The following is a 16,871-nucleotide window of genomic DNA, read 5'->3' on the forward strand; positions in this document are numbered from 1 at the left end:
CCTGCATCTGGCTGAGCTATGAATCATTTCCCCCAACTCCTTTCGTTTTTGTTGTTGTTGTTGTTGTTGTTTTTAAGGGCCGGCTCTTGATCACCTCTTTTCCGATTGGACACTCTCTGTGCTTGTCTGAGACTGAACTCGGACTCCTGATCCTCCCCTCTCCCTCTCCTTATGTGATTGGTTACAGTGTTCCGCATGCTTTCCGCCAGCTACCTTTGATTGGGCCACAGGTGCTTGCGTCACATCCTCGCTATCCACTTGAATGGCCGCTGTTGATCGGCGAGGGCAGGATCTCTGTGTCGAACCCGGGGAAAAACCCCACGTGGCTGGCGAGAAGAGCTTTTGTGTTGGTGGGAGGATCTTTCCCGGTGGATCCCGGCTTGTGATCGAGGGCAATCCAGGTAAGCGGACACCGCTGCTGCTTCTCAAGTTATTTCTCACCAGCCATGTGCTAGGAGCTGCGCCTTGAATCGTTGCCCAAGAAGGCAGAATTTCACTTGGTGCAGCTTTAGTCCTTCAAGTCGCACCAGGTAGAATTCTCCCTTCCCCGGAGCTCTGGAAAGTAAAACAATCTTGTTTAAGGGACAAGACGGGGCTGTTGGAGGAAGGACGAGGATTCATAGCTGGGGATGCTGGGAGTCGTAGTCCAACACATCTGGAGAGCGCCTGGTTGAACAAGGCTGTTTTTAGCCATCATGGTTGATATACCTCCATTATTTTTTCTGATTCCCTTTTAGCTCCCAGATTTAAGCTGCTCCTTTTATGTGGGGCGACATCGTGAGAGAGAGACAAATAAATTGCTAGACGGCAAATTTTCATGGAACTAAGAGCGAGAAGAAATTAGGGCCAGCATTTACTTTCCCTGATGAGGGATGTAATAGAATGCCCAGAAATCACACCGTCATGTCTGAAAGGGCATCTCCCTCATCCTTTCTGCACATGGTCAGAAACACTCCCGTCCTTACGAAGATTGAGGCTGGAGTCTTGATATTCAAAGCAAACACTGTGTGCTGGAGAGCCCTGGTTCACATTAAGCCCTAACTATGGGGGTGGGAGCAAGGACTGAGATTAAGGGAAATAGAGCATTTTGAAGGTTAGGGCTAAGCTGGACCATCCCCAATGTTAACTTGTGTGAAGGAAACTGTCAACCCCATCATACAAAAACAGAGGCAGCTGTGTTCGCCATAAGAAAAAAAACCCAAAATCCATATAGTGTAATAGCTTTCTTAGGCCAACTCACAGATTAAAAAAAATATGCAAGCTTTTGAGACCTCCACATCTCTTCATCAGGCAAGATGTTACAAAAAGATGATCATCTTAAGTCTCTTGCCATGCAGACATCCTAACTACAACATTCAGTCATCCACCAGCCCTGCTGCTACTGCCGAAGTGCTTTTTGTATCATCTTGTCGGATGAAGAGATCCGGTGGTCTGAAAAACTTGCACATTTTTTGTGATCTTTGCGTTGGCCTAATTAAAGGTATGCACTATATGGATTTGCCAACCACATGTGTCATTTGTTACATAGGAGATGCGTCGACATCTCTGAGCAAGAAGGCAACAATTAGCAGTGGGGGCCCACTGTGTGTTCACGGGTTGCAAAAGGCACATGAACGTTCATCATACCTGCTGAACTATGCACAGGACTGGAGCCATTTCCCCCCACAAAAACAGCTTCTGCAGAGCAAATGTGTGAAGGAGCCCTGAGTTGCATATCAGATAGTAATCTCATCTTGCTGGTAACAACCACTTTATTACGCGAGCCTTCTCTTGCAGGCCTGGCTCATCATGGCATCATCAAAGAGGGGCAAAAGCGAGGAAAAGTACTGCAGCAGCTGGGATGAGGTGGAGGATTTCAAAGGCTGGCTTCAGCCTGTGGTGGGAGAGGAGGGCAAGGCCACCTGCAGGTTCTGTGAATGTGAGATGCAGGCGGACTACGCTGAACTTTGCCAGCATGCAGCCACCACTGAGCATCAAAAGCATGCAACCCTGGGCTGTTCTGTGCCTGTCGCTGATGTGGGGCTTCATGTTGCTAAGTGTTCTTCTGATACCAGCATATTCAGGAGGACAGAGGTAAGAGATTATATAAATCCTGTGAGTGGATTGCGTGTGTCTGTGTGTGTGTGTAAGCTTTGATGCATCAGAACAGGTGCTTGTAGGTATGTGTCTTGTGAGGTTCTGAAGCTGTGGAAATGCGCCCTTTCAGCCATCACATTTGTCAATTGTCTGGTCCCACTGTGCCCAGGGCAACATCTCCTCCCACATGAACAACCTTTGACCCTCAGGCCTTTGCGGGAGGCGTGCTCCCTATTTTGGGGGGGAGGTAAAGACTGTGTAGAACTCGGGATGCAGAAAGTATTTGGGGAAGCTGAGAACTTGTGTTGTCCCTCACAGGCTGCAACTAAAGCCACAGTTGCGCCTGAGGAAAAAAGGTGTCTTTCTCTATGTGCCTGTGTACAGGGTGAGGGAACAATATTGTGTGTTCTTAAGTATGTTCTGTGTCAGGCACTCAGTTCCTGAGTCTGACTATCTATTTAAAAGATTTTTAACCTCCCTTTCAGGGTGCACTGCCCTCACAAAGCAAGCCCACAACAGAGAGAGAATGCATCTCAGGATGCTGGAAAAATGAGTGGTTTATTCCAAGATAAGCCCAAGATGATCTTAATGTTTAGGCAGGCTATACAGGTATAGGTGGGCCTTCAGGTAACTTGGTGCCAAACCATTTAGGGCTTTAAAGGCCAAATCCAGCACCTTGAATTGGGCCAGGAAACTTAAGTACCAAGGCAAATGGATGGGCAGTACAGAAGTGGAAATCAGCAGATTTGGGGCCTTGATAGCAGGCCCAGTGACATAGGCTTGGCTCTCAGGTGTCACTTGACTCCCAGACCGAGAGGGATTCTGGGCTGTGGCAACAGGGCCTTAGCTTAAGTTTCCTTCCTGTGGCCTGCAGGGAATAGGAGACCAGCACTTGACCTAAGATGGCTGCTGGTTTGATGGCTGCTGGCTGTTGTCAGTTTTAAACTGGCAACAGCAGACTTTTCCCTATTTCTTGGTCAGAATAAATGTTCATGTTTCTGTGGCTTCCTTTGCCAGGCATTACACTCCTCAGCTAGGTCGCCAGAGACAAAAGAGGGAGAAACAGATGAGGTGATGGTGGGTAACGGACTCAGGAATTCAACCATGGCTTTTCAGTTCAGCGTGGAGCCCACCTTGGAAGACATGTGAGGCACCCACACATCCCTTTATTCATGCTCATTCTCAGTTTCTTCCCCTCCTTTGATTCCACCCTCCTTCAATTGGGATGGGCATTCCTCCTGCAGCCTCTCACACTGCTCTCATCCCCCTGTCTCTCTGTTCCCCACAGACGAAGCCTCCAGTCTGCCTTCACAGCTGAGCGAGGCTGGGGAAAGTACCACCAGCCTCGGAATCTGCTTCTTGCTCTAGTTGGGGAGGTCGGGGAGTTGGCAGAGCTCTTGTGAGTACTGATGATGGAGCTGCAGGTTGGGCCCCAGGGGCAGTATTTGGGAGGGAGGGGAGAAGGAAAACAGGGGATAAACCGAAATGATGATGCTTCCTTGGGAGATGCCAAAGTAGCTTTCGGAGTGTGTGTGAGAGTGAGAGAGAGAGAGTGTTTTTGCAGCAGTGACCATCCACTAACAGCACAATAATTCATGGGGAAGTGTTTTCTAGTTCCTAATTTCCCCCATGCACTTTATTTTAATTTGGAAGAGGCAAATTAGAGGCAAATGGGTCAAGGAGGAGACTGGATATTTGAAGTCAGAATAAAACTGTAAAATACAGGAAGGACAAATCCAACAGGAAGTTAAAAATCCAGCATATATATATTCATTCTCTCTCTCTCTCACACACACACACACACACACACACACACCCCTACCTACCTAAAAGGCCAGGGCAATTAAAAAAAATAAAGTATACATACATACACTCTCTTTTCGTAAAGCCATTGCTATCCCTGTTTTGCCAATTGCTTTACTAAAAATATGGATTCTAATCGCAGTTGCTTGCATCCCAGGGTTTGTCTGATTGAGCACTGTTCAGTTGCTTTTCCTGTTAAATCTTGAATGCTGAAGTCTACCAGCCAGAGCCAAACACAAAATGAAGGCTCTGAGGGCAGAGTCAATTATGGACTGCACCCCCATGTGCCATATGCTGGGATATATACAACTCTACATGCAAGCTATCATAAAGCAGGGCTGAATCCTGCCTTCTCAGCTTCTCCTGGTCTCTCTCTAACCTATGTCTGGCTAAGCCTTTGCCTTCACCCCAGTGTTTTTGTCTGTTGCCCTCAGCCAATGGCGGGAAGAAGCTCCTGAAGGCCTACCGGGGTGGACGGTGTCAGAGCGCGACGCCCTCTCAGATGAGCTCAGCGATGTCCTCATCTACCTGGTGGCGCTGGCGGACAAATGCCATGTGGACCTCCCTTCCGCCGCCCGCCGTAAAATAGGGAAGAACTGCCTCAAGTACCCGGCCGAGGAAGTCTACGGGTCATCCAAGAAATACACGGAGTATCAGAAATGAAAGTGCATGCTGCTTCTTTCTCAGAGCCAGGAGGCGAGAAACCTACTGGTGGCTTTTAGAGGCTCCCCTCCTCTAGCCCTGAGTTGTGAGGATCCAAGTGATGTGGTGACTTAGTGCCTCATCCAGACTAACAGTCCAAAGCAAGCCCCTGCTTCCTTTTAGTCTCTCGAGTTCAGAGTCAAAGGCTATAGCCTGTGAGTGTTGCGACGAGTTCTGCTGCTGTTAATTCAGGGGCGGGCAACTTGTTGCCCTCCAGTTGTTGTTGAGCTGTAAATCCCATCAGCCCTAGCCAGTGGTGAGGGACAATGAGAGTTGTAGTCCAACAACTGGGGGAGGCACAAGTTTCCTAGCCCTGTGTTGTTTCCTTACCCTCTTATTTTTGTAAAGCGGGTGGAGAACCTGGGGCTCCCCAGATGTTGGACTACAACTACCATCATTCCTGGCCACTGACTATACTGTCAGGGGGTGATGGGATTTGGAGACCAGCAACATCTGGAGGGCCAGACACACACCAGAGCTTCCTGACAAGAAACTGGCCCTTGGGGCTTCAGCACACTTCGCTGTCAGACTCGGGGCCAAACTCAAAGCCTTCATCTCTTGTCTTTCTGTTTTTTAAGAAAAGAAGCTGCAGGAGGCAGCTGGTTTGAGCTGAGTGATAGCAGTGGGGGCTTCTTCAGCACTAGCCGTTTTTCTGACTTGGAGTCTGCCCTCTTGAGCGGTTTTTCTTTCTGTGGAGGAAAAGATGTATCTTTTCTCCTATGGGTTTAAAAACAGCTGAGGGGGGACATTTGTGAGGATAGAAATGGCTGGAGGGGAGAGGATAAAGTAGCCCCTCTCCATGGTTATTCTGCTGAAACTGGCAGCCTCCAATGGCTACTCTTCATTTAAAAAAAAGTCAAGAGGCTGCTGCACACCTCTTTTGTTTAATGACTCATTTGGCCCTCCGCACCTGAGCGAATCTCTTCGTTCTTCAGGCTGCATCCTTGTTTACCCAGCCAACAATTTTCTTTGTTCTTTTGGTTACAGCATTACACCGAGAGCTCAGAGTTGCCACTTCTCTGGTCTGATGTTTTCTTTCCTGGAGAATAATGCCCTGTTTTATGCTTGCCTTTTTGAGAACACATTGGCCATCCTGTTGTTAAAACTACCCTGTGGCCGCTTGGCAACATTTACCATAACATGGTGGACATGTGAATATTACAGAGAATATGTCTGTATAAATAACTATGATCCTGGATAAACTGATCAGATGGGGGGGTGAGAATTTGGGTCAGTAGAGGAGTATTTGTCAGGTGGATCTAGCAGCATAGATGAACATACCTTGGGAGATAAGAATTTGGTGATTGATAAATTGTGAGAGAGTGGATGCACAAAAAATGATTTGGGAACAGTATGGAAGCTAGTTCTTAAGCCTTGTAAAATAGATTTTATTTTCACTGACCAGTCTTGCATTTTTATTGAAGCACTACTATTCCCATGCGTTGGCACTACTGGGGATGACAGGTAGAAAGGAAAAAGAGCTTTATATGAGAGAGAGAGAGAGAGCGAGAGAGAGAGAGAGAGACCTTAGCCAGTGGGGGGATTTGGTAACCGGTCCCTTCCCTGTTCCACAAATCCACAGTGTACCCACCAACACAGGCACTGCCATTTCCAAAGCTAGCGGTCCTGTTTGGACCCTGGTCACATGGAAGTAGGCTGGAGTCTCTCCCTCCTCTCTAGGATTCTCGTGACAGCGTGGAAAAATGGCTGCATTGCGTTTCAGAGGCTGTCGCACTGCTCCCCCTGGCTCTGCAGCATCTGCGCCTGCATTTTCTGGAGCATTTCCTGCATCCGGCGGAGCTGGGCAAAGAAACGAGAGATGCTGAGATTGCTCTCACTTTTGGGGTGGAGCCAGCCGCAGATCATAGGAACATAGAAAGCTAACTTATGCTGAGTTGGGCCATTGGTCCATCTAGCCCAGGATTGTCGACACTGATTGGCAGTGGCCCTCCAGGGTTTCAGCGAGAGTCTTTTTCAGTCCTGCCTGGGGATGCCAAGGATTGAACCTGGGACCTTCCACATGCAAAGCAGGTGCTCAACCACTGAGCTATAAACCCTCATCTAGATGACAATTTGTCCAGTGCTGCCGATTTGTAGCTGCTGAGGGATGGGGCGGGGGGGACTGATTGTAAAGCGATCTATATTGGACAGGCTCAATAATCCAGTCTTATCAATAAGCCCACAAATTTTACTAGCCTGCTAAGAAGCTTGGAGTCTCTATATCCCCCCCCTCCTCCATGCCCAGTGTGGAGATGCAGGCTACCAGCCTCTTGGCAAACTACTAAAAAGAAAGGCCACCTACTAAGCAGACTGGGAAAGACAGAGTGATACATTCTCTCTCTGCTGGCCTGCTGTGTTTCTGTGTTGGTTGTAGAGCAAAAGGCTCTTCATCCTCTGCAGAAGACGCAGGAACCAAGCAGGCTAGTGGAGGAAGGATGCAGCAGTCTCTCCCTCCTCCGCCAGCCCACACACAATTCCTGGCCACCTGTGGCTGCCAGGTGAGCTGTTAAACCAGGGGTGCAGAATCTTTTTCAGGCCGAGGTCCAAGCTTCCAATGGTGGGTGGGGCTAAAGGCAAAGTGGGTGGGGCTAAAGGCAAAGTGGGTGGGGCCAAAAATGCCAGCATGTTTTAGCGTAAAGCTTTTTCTGCCAGTAACAGCCTTCGGAGAGGCATTTCAACCTTTTTAGAATGGGGAAGAAACTGCCCAAAAGCTGGGAAACAACAATCAGTGGTTGGAGGAAACCCTGGAAGGCCAGACTGGGACCCCAGGCTTGAGTTTCTGCACCCTTGTGTTAAATATTAAGCTGCAACAATCACTAACTCCAAGAGAAACCACACAGCCCTGCTCCTCTTCGTGACTCACCTCCTCGTCTTTCTCGCGAATCAGTTTCTCTGTCTCAGCCAGAGGCAGGAGTGGCAGCTCGGTGGCACTTTGGCGTGACAGTTTCCTAGGGAGGCAACAGAGACCTTGTTATCAAAGATAGGCATCCTGTAGGTTTCACTGGATCACATCAATAATAGCATGTAACATAGCAGCTAACGGTACAATCCTATGCACATTTGGACCGACAAAAGTCCTACAGCTCCCAGCATGGCTGGCTGGGGAATGCTGGGTGTTATAGGACTTTTTTTCTGTCCAAACACGTGTAAGATTGCACCCTAAGTGACCGAGCGGCAGATAAGTCCCTGGTGTGACTCTCCCCTCTGCCATGAACTAAGTGGCCTTAGGCAAGCACTTCTCTCTCAGCCTCAGCCTGCAAAAATGGGAATAATAATGACTTCCCTGACAGCAGGGGTGGCCAATTTGTGGGCCTCTGGATGTTTTGGCCTACAACTTCCATCAGCCCTAGCTAGCATAGCTGATAGTGAGGGATCATGGGTATTGTAGGCCAAAAAATCTAGAGAGCCACGATATTGCAACAAGGTAATGTATACCAAGTGCCTTGAACAGTCAAAAGTGCTGTGTAAATGCTAAGTGCTAGTATTATTACTTTTGTTCACAAGTTTTTTAAGGCTAGCATCCTATCCTATATCTGTTCTCTGAAGAGAAAGGTGACCGCTTTGCCCGGTTTTTTCTCTGCCCGCTCTTCTGTGTTGGTAAATTGTTATCTTACCCTTTCAAACAGTTTTTTTTAAATCTCTCCATTTGGTCAAATTCTTTTGAATCTGAAAAAGGTTCTTGTGCACATTAGACAGTACAATGAAGTTAACCAGATGAGAGTGACCTACACACTTAAGCATGATCCTATGTATTACTCAGAAGAAAACCCCATGAAGGTCACTGGGACTTACTCCCAGATAAGTGTATACAACTGCAGCCTAATCCACTGTTGTTTTTTTACACACATTCATACACATACACACACACACACACCTTTTATTTACCCCACTTCTTAAACCTTTCACAACCCGGTACCCTCCAGATGTTTTAGACTTCAACTCCTATCAGCCCCAGACAGCACGGACAATGGTCAGGAATCCTGGGAGGAGTTGTCCCATCTGGAGGGCACCAGTATGGGGAAAGCTATAATCTCATTTAAGAATTAACTGAAGGAAGCAGCTCTTGCCTGATTCCTCCCCTTTATTGACTGGAAACAGGCTATCATATTTAGGAAGTATCAGTGTGGCGTTTGCACAATCATACTTCATGATCTTACATTGTCATGTCTTTCAATTCTTCACCAAAATTCCTTCAGTCTCCCTATATTCCTTAACTGATCCCTTGGCTTTGGTCCATTGTACTAAGCTCTGCCCCTCTCCTCAAAGAAAACACAGAGAACCCCAGGACTTGCTTACGCGCGGCTGCTGCGGTCCCGAACCCCAGTTCTGGTCAGGCTCTGAATGCACTGGGCACGGTAGTTTTCGTAGTGAACCTCATGGGTCACATCCTTTAAGTCCTGCATATGGGTTTGAATCAACATGTTCCGAAGTTTGAGGAAGTCGCAGTGAGCAGAGTTTTCCACTAGGGAGCAAGAGAATAGGAAGTTATCAGTAACTTCTGTGGCACTGCGCCCTCTACTGAGCCTTCCCTGTTTTAACTTAACTTACCTTCCACTGTTCCCCAGGGGTACTGCCTTCCCCTGAACACTTTGTCCTTCAACTCTCTGACCACGTGACTAGATCCAATTACAGCAAAGGGGATGCTGTGCTGTAGGGGGAACACCAATTGGACCCATGTCTTAGTGCCCCCTCTTCCTCACCCAATACTTCACTCCCCCACAGTAGACTCATTTGCCTCCTGTTCAGTTCTCACCTTCATCTCAGCATCCTGAGCTTTGAACTCTTCATCTTCATCTGAGTCACAATCGGGGAATTCGTAAATGTTGATCCTGTTTTCTTCTAATTCGTGCCGGATCTGTGCATCCGAAGGAATTGAAACAAGCAACTAAAACTGGGGTCTCCAATATAGAACCAGAATAGTAGGGTTGGAAGGGGCCTACAAGGCCATCGAGTCCAACCCCCTGCTCAGTGCAGGAATCCAAGTCGGAGCATCCCCGACAGATGGCTGTCCAGCCTTGTCTTGAATGCCTCCAGCATGGGAGAGGCACCTCCCTAGGTAATTGGTTCCATTGTCGTATTGCTCTAACAGGAAGTTTTTCGTGATGTTCAGCCGGAATCCGGCTTCCCGTAACTTGAGCCCATTATTCTGTGTCCTGCACTCTGGGATGATCGAGAAGAGATCCTGGCCTTCCTCTTTGTGACAACCTTTCAAGGACTTGAAGAGCACTATCCTATCTCCCCTCAGTCTTCTCTTCGCAAGGCTAAACATGCCCAGTTCTTTCAGTCTCTCTTCATAGGGCGTTGTTTCCAGTCCCCTGATCATCTTTGTTGCCCTCCTCTGAACCCTCTCCAGTTTGTCTGCATCCTTCTTAAAATGTGGTGCCCAGAACTGGACACAGTACTCCAGATATGGCCTAACCACTGCTGAGTAGAGGGGAATTAGTACTTCCCGGGATTTGGAAGCTATGCTTCTATTAATGTAGCCCAAAATAGCATTTGCCTTTTTTTATGATGCCCACAAACACCGCTCAGCACCAACCAGGGTACCTACCCCTTATTTTATAAAGTTTTGTTAAAATTGTTACTATTTTTTAACTGGGAGTCTAACATGCTGCAAAGCAAAGTGTTGCTCTTCTGCACCGTATTTATTTGTGTTCAAAAGAGTGGTTTTGTGTTTTGGAGGTCAGACCCCTCCTCTGTACTTAGGTTCTTGGTTATTTTTCTTTTCGTCTCACCAGGTTGCCTGCTGGGAAATGAGTGTTTTGTGACCAGCCAATATATGAATGGATGAGTCTCTCCATGGGAACCATTTTGTGAGATTGCCCACAATATTCTCTGAAAATTCCAAATGTGCCCACTGAGCTAAAAGACACATAAAATGGAGCTTTGCAAGGGATGGGGGCAGGGGTGAGATATGAGAATCCTGGTTCCAGAGATACAGGTTGTTTTAATGAGTATTGGATTTGGTTTGGAAGAATGGCGAAGACGGGTGTGAATTTGCAGAGAGTCATATGCAGTGTTCAGTAACAAGTATAGTGATTTGCTAGAGCAGCTGGCAATTTTTATGATTTTAGAATTGGTTCTCTTAACTATATTCACATACAGTGAAGGTCAGTGGTTTTTTTTTGCTACTTACAGAAGTTTGACAATGCACAGTAGTTGCTTCTTGTTAGCAGCTGTTATGGTCTGTACCTTCTAGCTGATAAGGATGCTCTTCCTATGCTGTGAGAAGAGAAATGCTCTTTCCTGCCAAGACAAAGGCCCCCCTTTCTCCTCTCTGGCTGAAGGGATGGCAGTATGTATATGTGCATGTGTTGTGACAGTTTCTAACTCAATGAGACTTCCCCTATAAAATCCTGAACCTGTTCTCACCTGAGAGGGGGAAGGCACGCCACTTGCTCAGATAACCAGCCCTGGACCATGCCTGTCACTTCTTTGTGAACCAGAGTGACTGCAGTTGAGAGCTGGAGGGCCTTGTGTAGGCTTTCTTTGCTTTTTGAATATCTGCACCCATTTTCCATCAATAAACTATCATTCTTTCACACAAGTGGACTTGAGTCATACTGGAACCTTCAAATCTGTTTAGTGTGTGGGCCCTGGCTGGACTAGGCCCCAGTTTTAAGACATCATGGGATTTCCATTAGGGCATCTACTTCAAACAGAAGGGTTCCCTGCTGTGTGCATCTGTTCCACCCCTCCAGTACTTGAGGTTCCCCTGCAATGCCCCCTTCAGAAGCCTCACCTTCTCCTTCTTGCGTTGTACTTCTGTTGGAGTCAAGCAGTCTGCCTTTCCAATCACTGGCACAATATTGACTTTGTCATGTATGGCTCGGAGGAATGCAATATCTAGGGGGCGAAGCCTGTGACAGAGGAGGAGAAGGCTTGACTTCTTTTCAGAGCAGCTAGGGAGTCCAGGCCCAGCTAGCAGCCCTGCTCTAGATATGTGCAGATAGGTTGGATAATCCATGGTGAAGGCCCTCTACACATGCTCAGTAGCACTTTATTATCACATCACCTCTCCCACCGTCGAACTGGGTGGTAGGGATGTAGGGATTTTGTTCAAGCTGTTCTGCCTGTGTTTTGCAGATTGTTAGGCATCTTTCATTCCATTGCCCACTCATTCATGGAATCAGATTTTTTAAAACAGAAAATTGTTCTACGTGTGCAAGTGTGCATTAACGCTAATGCGAATTAGCACGTGTGTGAGTGCGCATTGATGCTAAGGCGAATTAGCGCTAATTCCATCCCCACCCCCCAAAATGAAGCAAACGGTCCGCAAGTCTGTGGACTCCATGCAAATCGGGGGGAAAGCCAGTCCGCTGCGGAATCTGCAGGTTCAATTCATAGAAATCTGAACTCATTTGCAACTCTTGGGGATTTCGCCGACATCCCTACTGGGTGATGGAAGTAAATGCTGGGCTGGATCTGGAGTCAAACTAAGCTCCTGTTGTCCCTCATTAGGAGAGCTGTTGGCCCTCCAAGACATAAGAGGTATGCCTTCAACCCACTTCGGCCACTACACCCCAATCCAGCCCTCCCCAACCCAATGCCTTCCAGATGGGATGGACCACAACTCCCATCATCCCCAGCCATGTAGTCCAACCCATCTGGAGGGTACCCAGTTGGAGAAGACTGCCCAAATCTTAGACTTCCATACATCATACCCATGTCCAAAGGGCGACAGGACGTAGAGGCAGCAGTGGACCCTCCCGTCCTGAATGTTCTTGCGGTCTAAGCCGCTCTCGTCCCGAAAATATTGTTCAGACTGGCAATCAATGTAATGGGCAATTGGCTTCCAGCTGTAGGGAGAGAGAAGTAGGAAAGGAAGGAGGTTGAGCTTGTGAGAAAACCCCTAACCGCAGTCAGAATCACACCAGAAACTGGACTGGATAAATCTCTTAATTTCAATTGCTGAGTTTTTAAAAAACAAAGAAAAGATTTGCAGTGATGCATGCTGCTCAAACAGCTCAAAGGTTTTCTAAGAACAAAACGCTTTACGTATACTGTCAGCAAAGAATTATATTGGAAAGCATCCCTTGTATCTTGACATTGCAAAATTTGACATTTAAAAAATTTGACATTATTAAATAATTCACCAGAATTTTAGATTTGGGTAACATTTAAACTTTATATTTCAATAGAGAAAAGGCTTTTAGTTCCAAACTTCTAATTGTTGTATTCCTTGATCCTTTCAGAAGGATGTTTTTGCTCCTAGCATTTCCGGATGAAACAGTTCTCCTAAGATCTCTGTCTCCCCACTATTGCTGTAGGGAAGCCTTCTGCAACCTGGTGCCTCCAGATGTATGGCATGTCTGAACTTTCTCGAATGCTCCATCTCTTGGGTTGTCAGAAGCAGACAAGGAATGCTTTCTTCATTTACGCCCAGAGAACCAATGAATCCTGGGTCCCAGCACCCCCAAATTAGACCCATCTTCCCATCTGGAGAACCCTGAACCGCAACTCTCATTGTCCCAGCCATAATTTCTTACATGTGCCTCTGCTTCTACATAACTGAGGCACATACAGACACAGGAATATAGGAGGCTGCCTTGTACTGGGTCAGACCATGGGTCCATCTAGCCCAATACTGTTGACACTGATTGACAGCTTCAGGCAGGATTCTTTCCTCATCCTATCTGGAAAAGCCAGGGATTAATCCTGGGACCTTCTGCCTGCAAAACAGGTGCCCTTTCACTGAGCTACAGCCCCTACCCAGATGCCCTCTTACCACTCAGTGTTGTCCACTGCATCCCCAAATCCTGGGGTATCAATCACCGTCAATTTCACTTTCACCCCCCTTTCTTCAATATCCACTGCATGTTTGACAATTTCCATAGTCCGTGGGATCCTGGCTATGAAGTGGAGAAGGCAGGACAATAATCAGCATTACAGTCTCGTTAACAGCTTCCCTCCCCCATCCCTGGGACCCCCACCCCAGTATCACAGACATGACAGGCATCATCCACCCTTACCTTCTGCATCTGGAAGCACCCGGTCTTTGTACAGGTCTGTCAAGAAAAGGCTATTGACAAGAGTGGATTTTCCCAGTCCAGATTCTCCTGTACAATGAATGAGTGGGAGAGAATAAGCTGGAACTCTTTAAAGTGCAATCCTAGGCATAGCTTAGACAGAAAAAAGTCCTTCAACTCCCAGCATATCCCAGTCAGCTATGCTAGCTGGGAATGCTGGTTGTTGTAGGGCTTTTTTCTGTCTATGCTGGCTGGGGAACGCTGGGCGTTGTAGGGCTTTTTTCTGTCTAAACATGCATAGGATTGCATCCTTAGAGGAGGAACAGGGTACAGTACACAGCAGGGGCAGAGCACATCTTTCAGCCCAAGGGCCAAATTGAGTTTCAGAGAAGTTTTCAGGGGCCATGTTGCTGTGGTGGGTGGAGTCAAAGGCAAAGGGGGCAGGGCCAAAACACCCAGAATGCCAGCAGATTGCAGCTTACAGCTCTTATTGGCTGTAACTAAGTCTCAGGAAAGACATGTCAACCTTTTAGAATGGGGAGAAAACTGCACAAATGATTGTGGAAACACCAGGAAAATACCAAATGATTGGTGGTTGGGGGGGAAGGCATGCGGCCAGCTGAGGAATCCCCAAGGGCCAGGTTTTGGCCCTGGGGCCTGAGGTTCCCCACCCCTGAAATACAGCCTGGGAGTAATTCTCTGGATGTTAGGACTGCCTACCTTTAGAAGGGAAATATATTTGAGTGCAGTCTTCCCCAATCTGGTGCCACCCAGATGGCCATGCTGGCTGGGGGTGAGTTGTAGTCCAACGCATCTGGACAGCGCCGGGTTGGGGAAGGCTGTCCTAGTGGGTTATAGCAGAAGGCTGGAGAGTGAGGACCCCTGGGGTCCTGCCTCTCCTATACCACTCTGCAAGTATGTGTATGTTGGGAGGGGAGAAAGCAGACTTTATTTTAAATCTGTGTCTAGCAGCTACGCTTTTTCATTTTCACTCTAGAATTAGTGCAGGGGCCCCCCAATCCGGATCTTAAAAGCCCCCCTCCCGTACCCACTAAAGCAGGGTCGCTTTCCTGATCAGGAACCCTGTGCCTACTCTAGAGTAAAAATGAGGGGAAAGACATAGCTGCCAGACCCAGATTTAAAGTAAGGTCGGTTTTGGCTCTAGGTCTGTAGCTACATTCCAATCTCGCTTTACATAAAAAGCAGCCAAAGTGCCTGGTAATCAAGCATTCACTGTTCACCATCAATTCTTAGGTGGTTAAGGGCATACCTCCGTTTTGTACAACAGAATACCATGTCTGAGGCAGAGTAGAAAGGGAAAATGGCAGCAAGGGGAGCATCTGGATGCATCCAGACCCCCGGGTTCTGTCTCACCTTGGGAAGCAGGAGGGGCCTTGTGGGCTAAGACCAAGACAAGGGAAGTTGGAGTTTGCTAGGACGGGGACAGCTGATGTTTTCACTGCTTACCTGCTACCATCAGTGTGAAGTCAAAACCCTTCTTCACAGACTTCCTGTGGACTTGGCTGGGCAGGGTAGCGAAGCCAACGTAATCTTTATCCTGAGGCACAGAGAAAGATGGCCTCAGGAGGCAGCTCTCGGTCAATCTCAGGGGTGCACAGCGCTTCCAGTCCCAAGGGCCACATGTGATGCTGGCTTGGGAGTCAGTGGGTGGGTTTAGGGGCTGCATGCGTGTACACAAAGATGTGCACTCACACACACACTCACCACTGATTCTCTTTCCTGGGGGGGGGGGGTATGGAAAGCCTCCTCTCCACCCCCTCCCCCAGCGGTCCAGACAGAGACCTAGCAGCAGCAGGGAAAGAGCAACCTGTAAGAATTTGGGTGCATGTGTGTGTCTGGGGCCCTATGGGAGCCTCATGTAAGGCCTCGGAGGACCGCAAGTTGTGCACCCCTGATCTATCTGGTCCTTCCCAGGTATCCTGAGAGATATCCACCCACCCACTCCCTTCGGAGTAAGGGGCACTACATGGAAAGGGAACTGTTTTCTGGATTCTTACCATAACCGGTCTCTAGTTGTATTGCAAAGAAGCTGCAGTGATGTCTGCACCTTGTTGCTGCTGACATACATCCATTTCCTGTCGTGGGGAAACAGGAAGCCAGCGTTGTGCCTGTTATCAAGGCATCTCGACCTCCGATTGGCTGGCTCACTTTCGTTTCCCTCCTCTACTTTCCACCTGTCTGTGGGCTGCAATCGTTTGAAGTTGAAATGTCACCCAGACGTGTTGCATTTGGAAAGTTGTTATTGTTGGTTTTTGTGTAGATATGTCTGCCTGCCTTTCTGCTGCCCCTGTTCTTTCCAAACAAACTTGTAAAATGTAGTTGAGTTGCGTTTTAACCCACATGCATCCCGTTTTCTCCACAAACAAAAAAACCTACACTCCAGCTGGTTTACAACAGAAGCACACAACAGCATTACTTAGACAAAGTGTGAAGAGTCGTATACAGACGATGCAAAAAGCAAAGGCAGCCATGTTGGCCAAAAGAACATTTCCAAACTCTGTATCGCTGTAATGGACCAATGCTTTATTAGGCCAACCCTAATGTTGAAAATTACTGCAAAAGCTTTTGGATTCTCCAGCACTCTTCATTAGACGAGATGGTTAACTGAGCAAAGCAGTGGGGTGGGGGTATATGGGACTGACAGGAAAGAAGGAAAGAAAGAAAGATCTGTATGGAATTGGCAGGGGGAAAGAAAGAATAAATAAATATGCTCGATTACTGAGACAAGCCAGAGTAATGTACGCAGAGCCAGCTCCAGATTTGAGGAGGCCTTGACCAAACTGCCCTCTAGTGGACCCTTGCTTACATTAGAAGGCCCACTGCTTACCCAGCAGTAGCCGCATGGGGGCTGCTGTGATCAGCACTAGGGCAACTTGGAATCCTCGTTTTAATGTCCCACAATGCTCCAGGGTGACACTTATTGAGGCATAGTGGGAACTGGATGGTGGAGAATGTTGAATGCTGATGGGAGGCTTGAATGCACAGCCTTGATGCCCCATTTTTCTCTGTCAGAGTGCCGACCCAGAGTGCAGCTACATCTCTTCCTTACCCATCCCCTGAACGCCTTGTCTCTCTTTCTCTCACAGTTTATCCTGGTTTTGTTTGTTAATGGGGTGGTGGTAGTAGTGGTGGTGGTGGGGGGGGAATATTAAGGAGCTTTCAATTAAATAGGTGTTGTTGTTTTTAAGTGCTCCAGCGCCGCACCTTCAGATATTTCATGAACGAAAACGTATGTGCTCACAACAGTGGTGTTTCGGTAATATTTGCACTTCTTTACATATATGCAGATTGAACACAGAT

At 47.7% G+C, this 16,871-nt stretch overlaps 2 protein-coding genes across 3 annotated transcripts; one reads left to right on the forward strand and one right to left on the reverse strand.

Moving 5' to 3' along the window:
- The first annotated feature begins 287 nt into the window (after nucleotides 1-287).
- Nucleotides 288-5,982, forward strand: DCTPP1 (dCTP pyrophosphatase 1). The gene is made up of 5 exons (XM_084805875.1): nucleotides 288-401; nucleotides 1,777-2,073; nucleotides 3,094-3,221; nucleotides 3,365-3,475; nucleotides 4,314-5,982. The coding sequence occupies exons 2-5, from the start codon at nucleotides 1,789-1,791 to the stop codon at nucleotides 4,540-4,542; spliced, it is 753 nt and encodes a 250-aa protein (XP_084662001.1). The 5' UTR covers nucleotides 288-401; nucleotides 1,777-1,788; the 3' UTR covers nucleotides 4,543-5,982.
- On the reverse strand, nucleotides 5,929-15,653 carry SEPTIN1 (septin 1). 2 transcript variants are annotated; one of them, XM_084805871.1, is made up of 11 exons: nucleotides 15,569-15,653; nucleotides 15,018-15,108; nucleotides 13,554-13,640; nucleotides 13,310-13,433; nucleotides 12,246-12,380; nucleotides 11,324-11,441; nucleotides 9,335-9,436; nucleotides 9,130-9,229; nucleotides 8,878-9,043; nucleotides 7,445-7,529; nucleotides 5,929-6,381 (listed from the first exon to the last, which is right to left on the reverse strand). In XM_084805871.1, exons 1-11 carry the CDS (start codon nucleotides 15,569-15,571, stop codon nucleotides 6,301-6,303), a joined length of 1,092 nt encoding a protein of 363 aa, XP_084661997.1. In that variant the 5' UTR covers nucleotides 15,572-15,653; the 3' UTR covers nucleotides 5,929-6,300. The 2 variants fall into 2 exon arrangements, with proteins under 2 accessions (XP_084661997.1, XP_084661996.1); XM_084805870.1 differs by having other exon boundaries at nucleotides 15,018-15,353.
- Between the last annotated feature and the right edge of the window lie 1,218 nt (nucleotides 15,654-16,871).

Source organism: Heloderma suspectum, chromosome 6 (genome assembly GCF_057233095.1).
Source record: "Heloderma suspectum isolate Gila_16-S chromosome 6, 16-S_ref, whole genome shotgun sequence".
NCBI lineage: Eukaryota > Metazoa > Chordata > Lepidosauria > Squamata > Helodermatidae > Heloderma > Heloderma suspectum.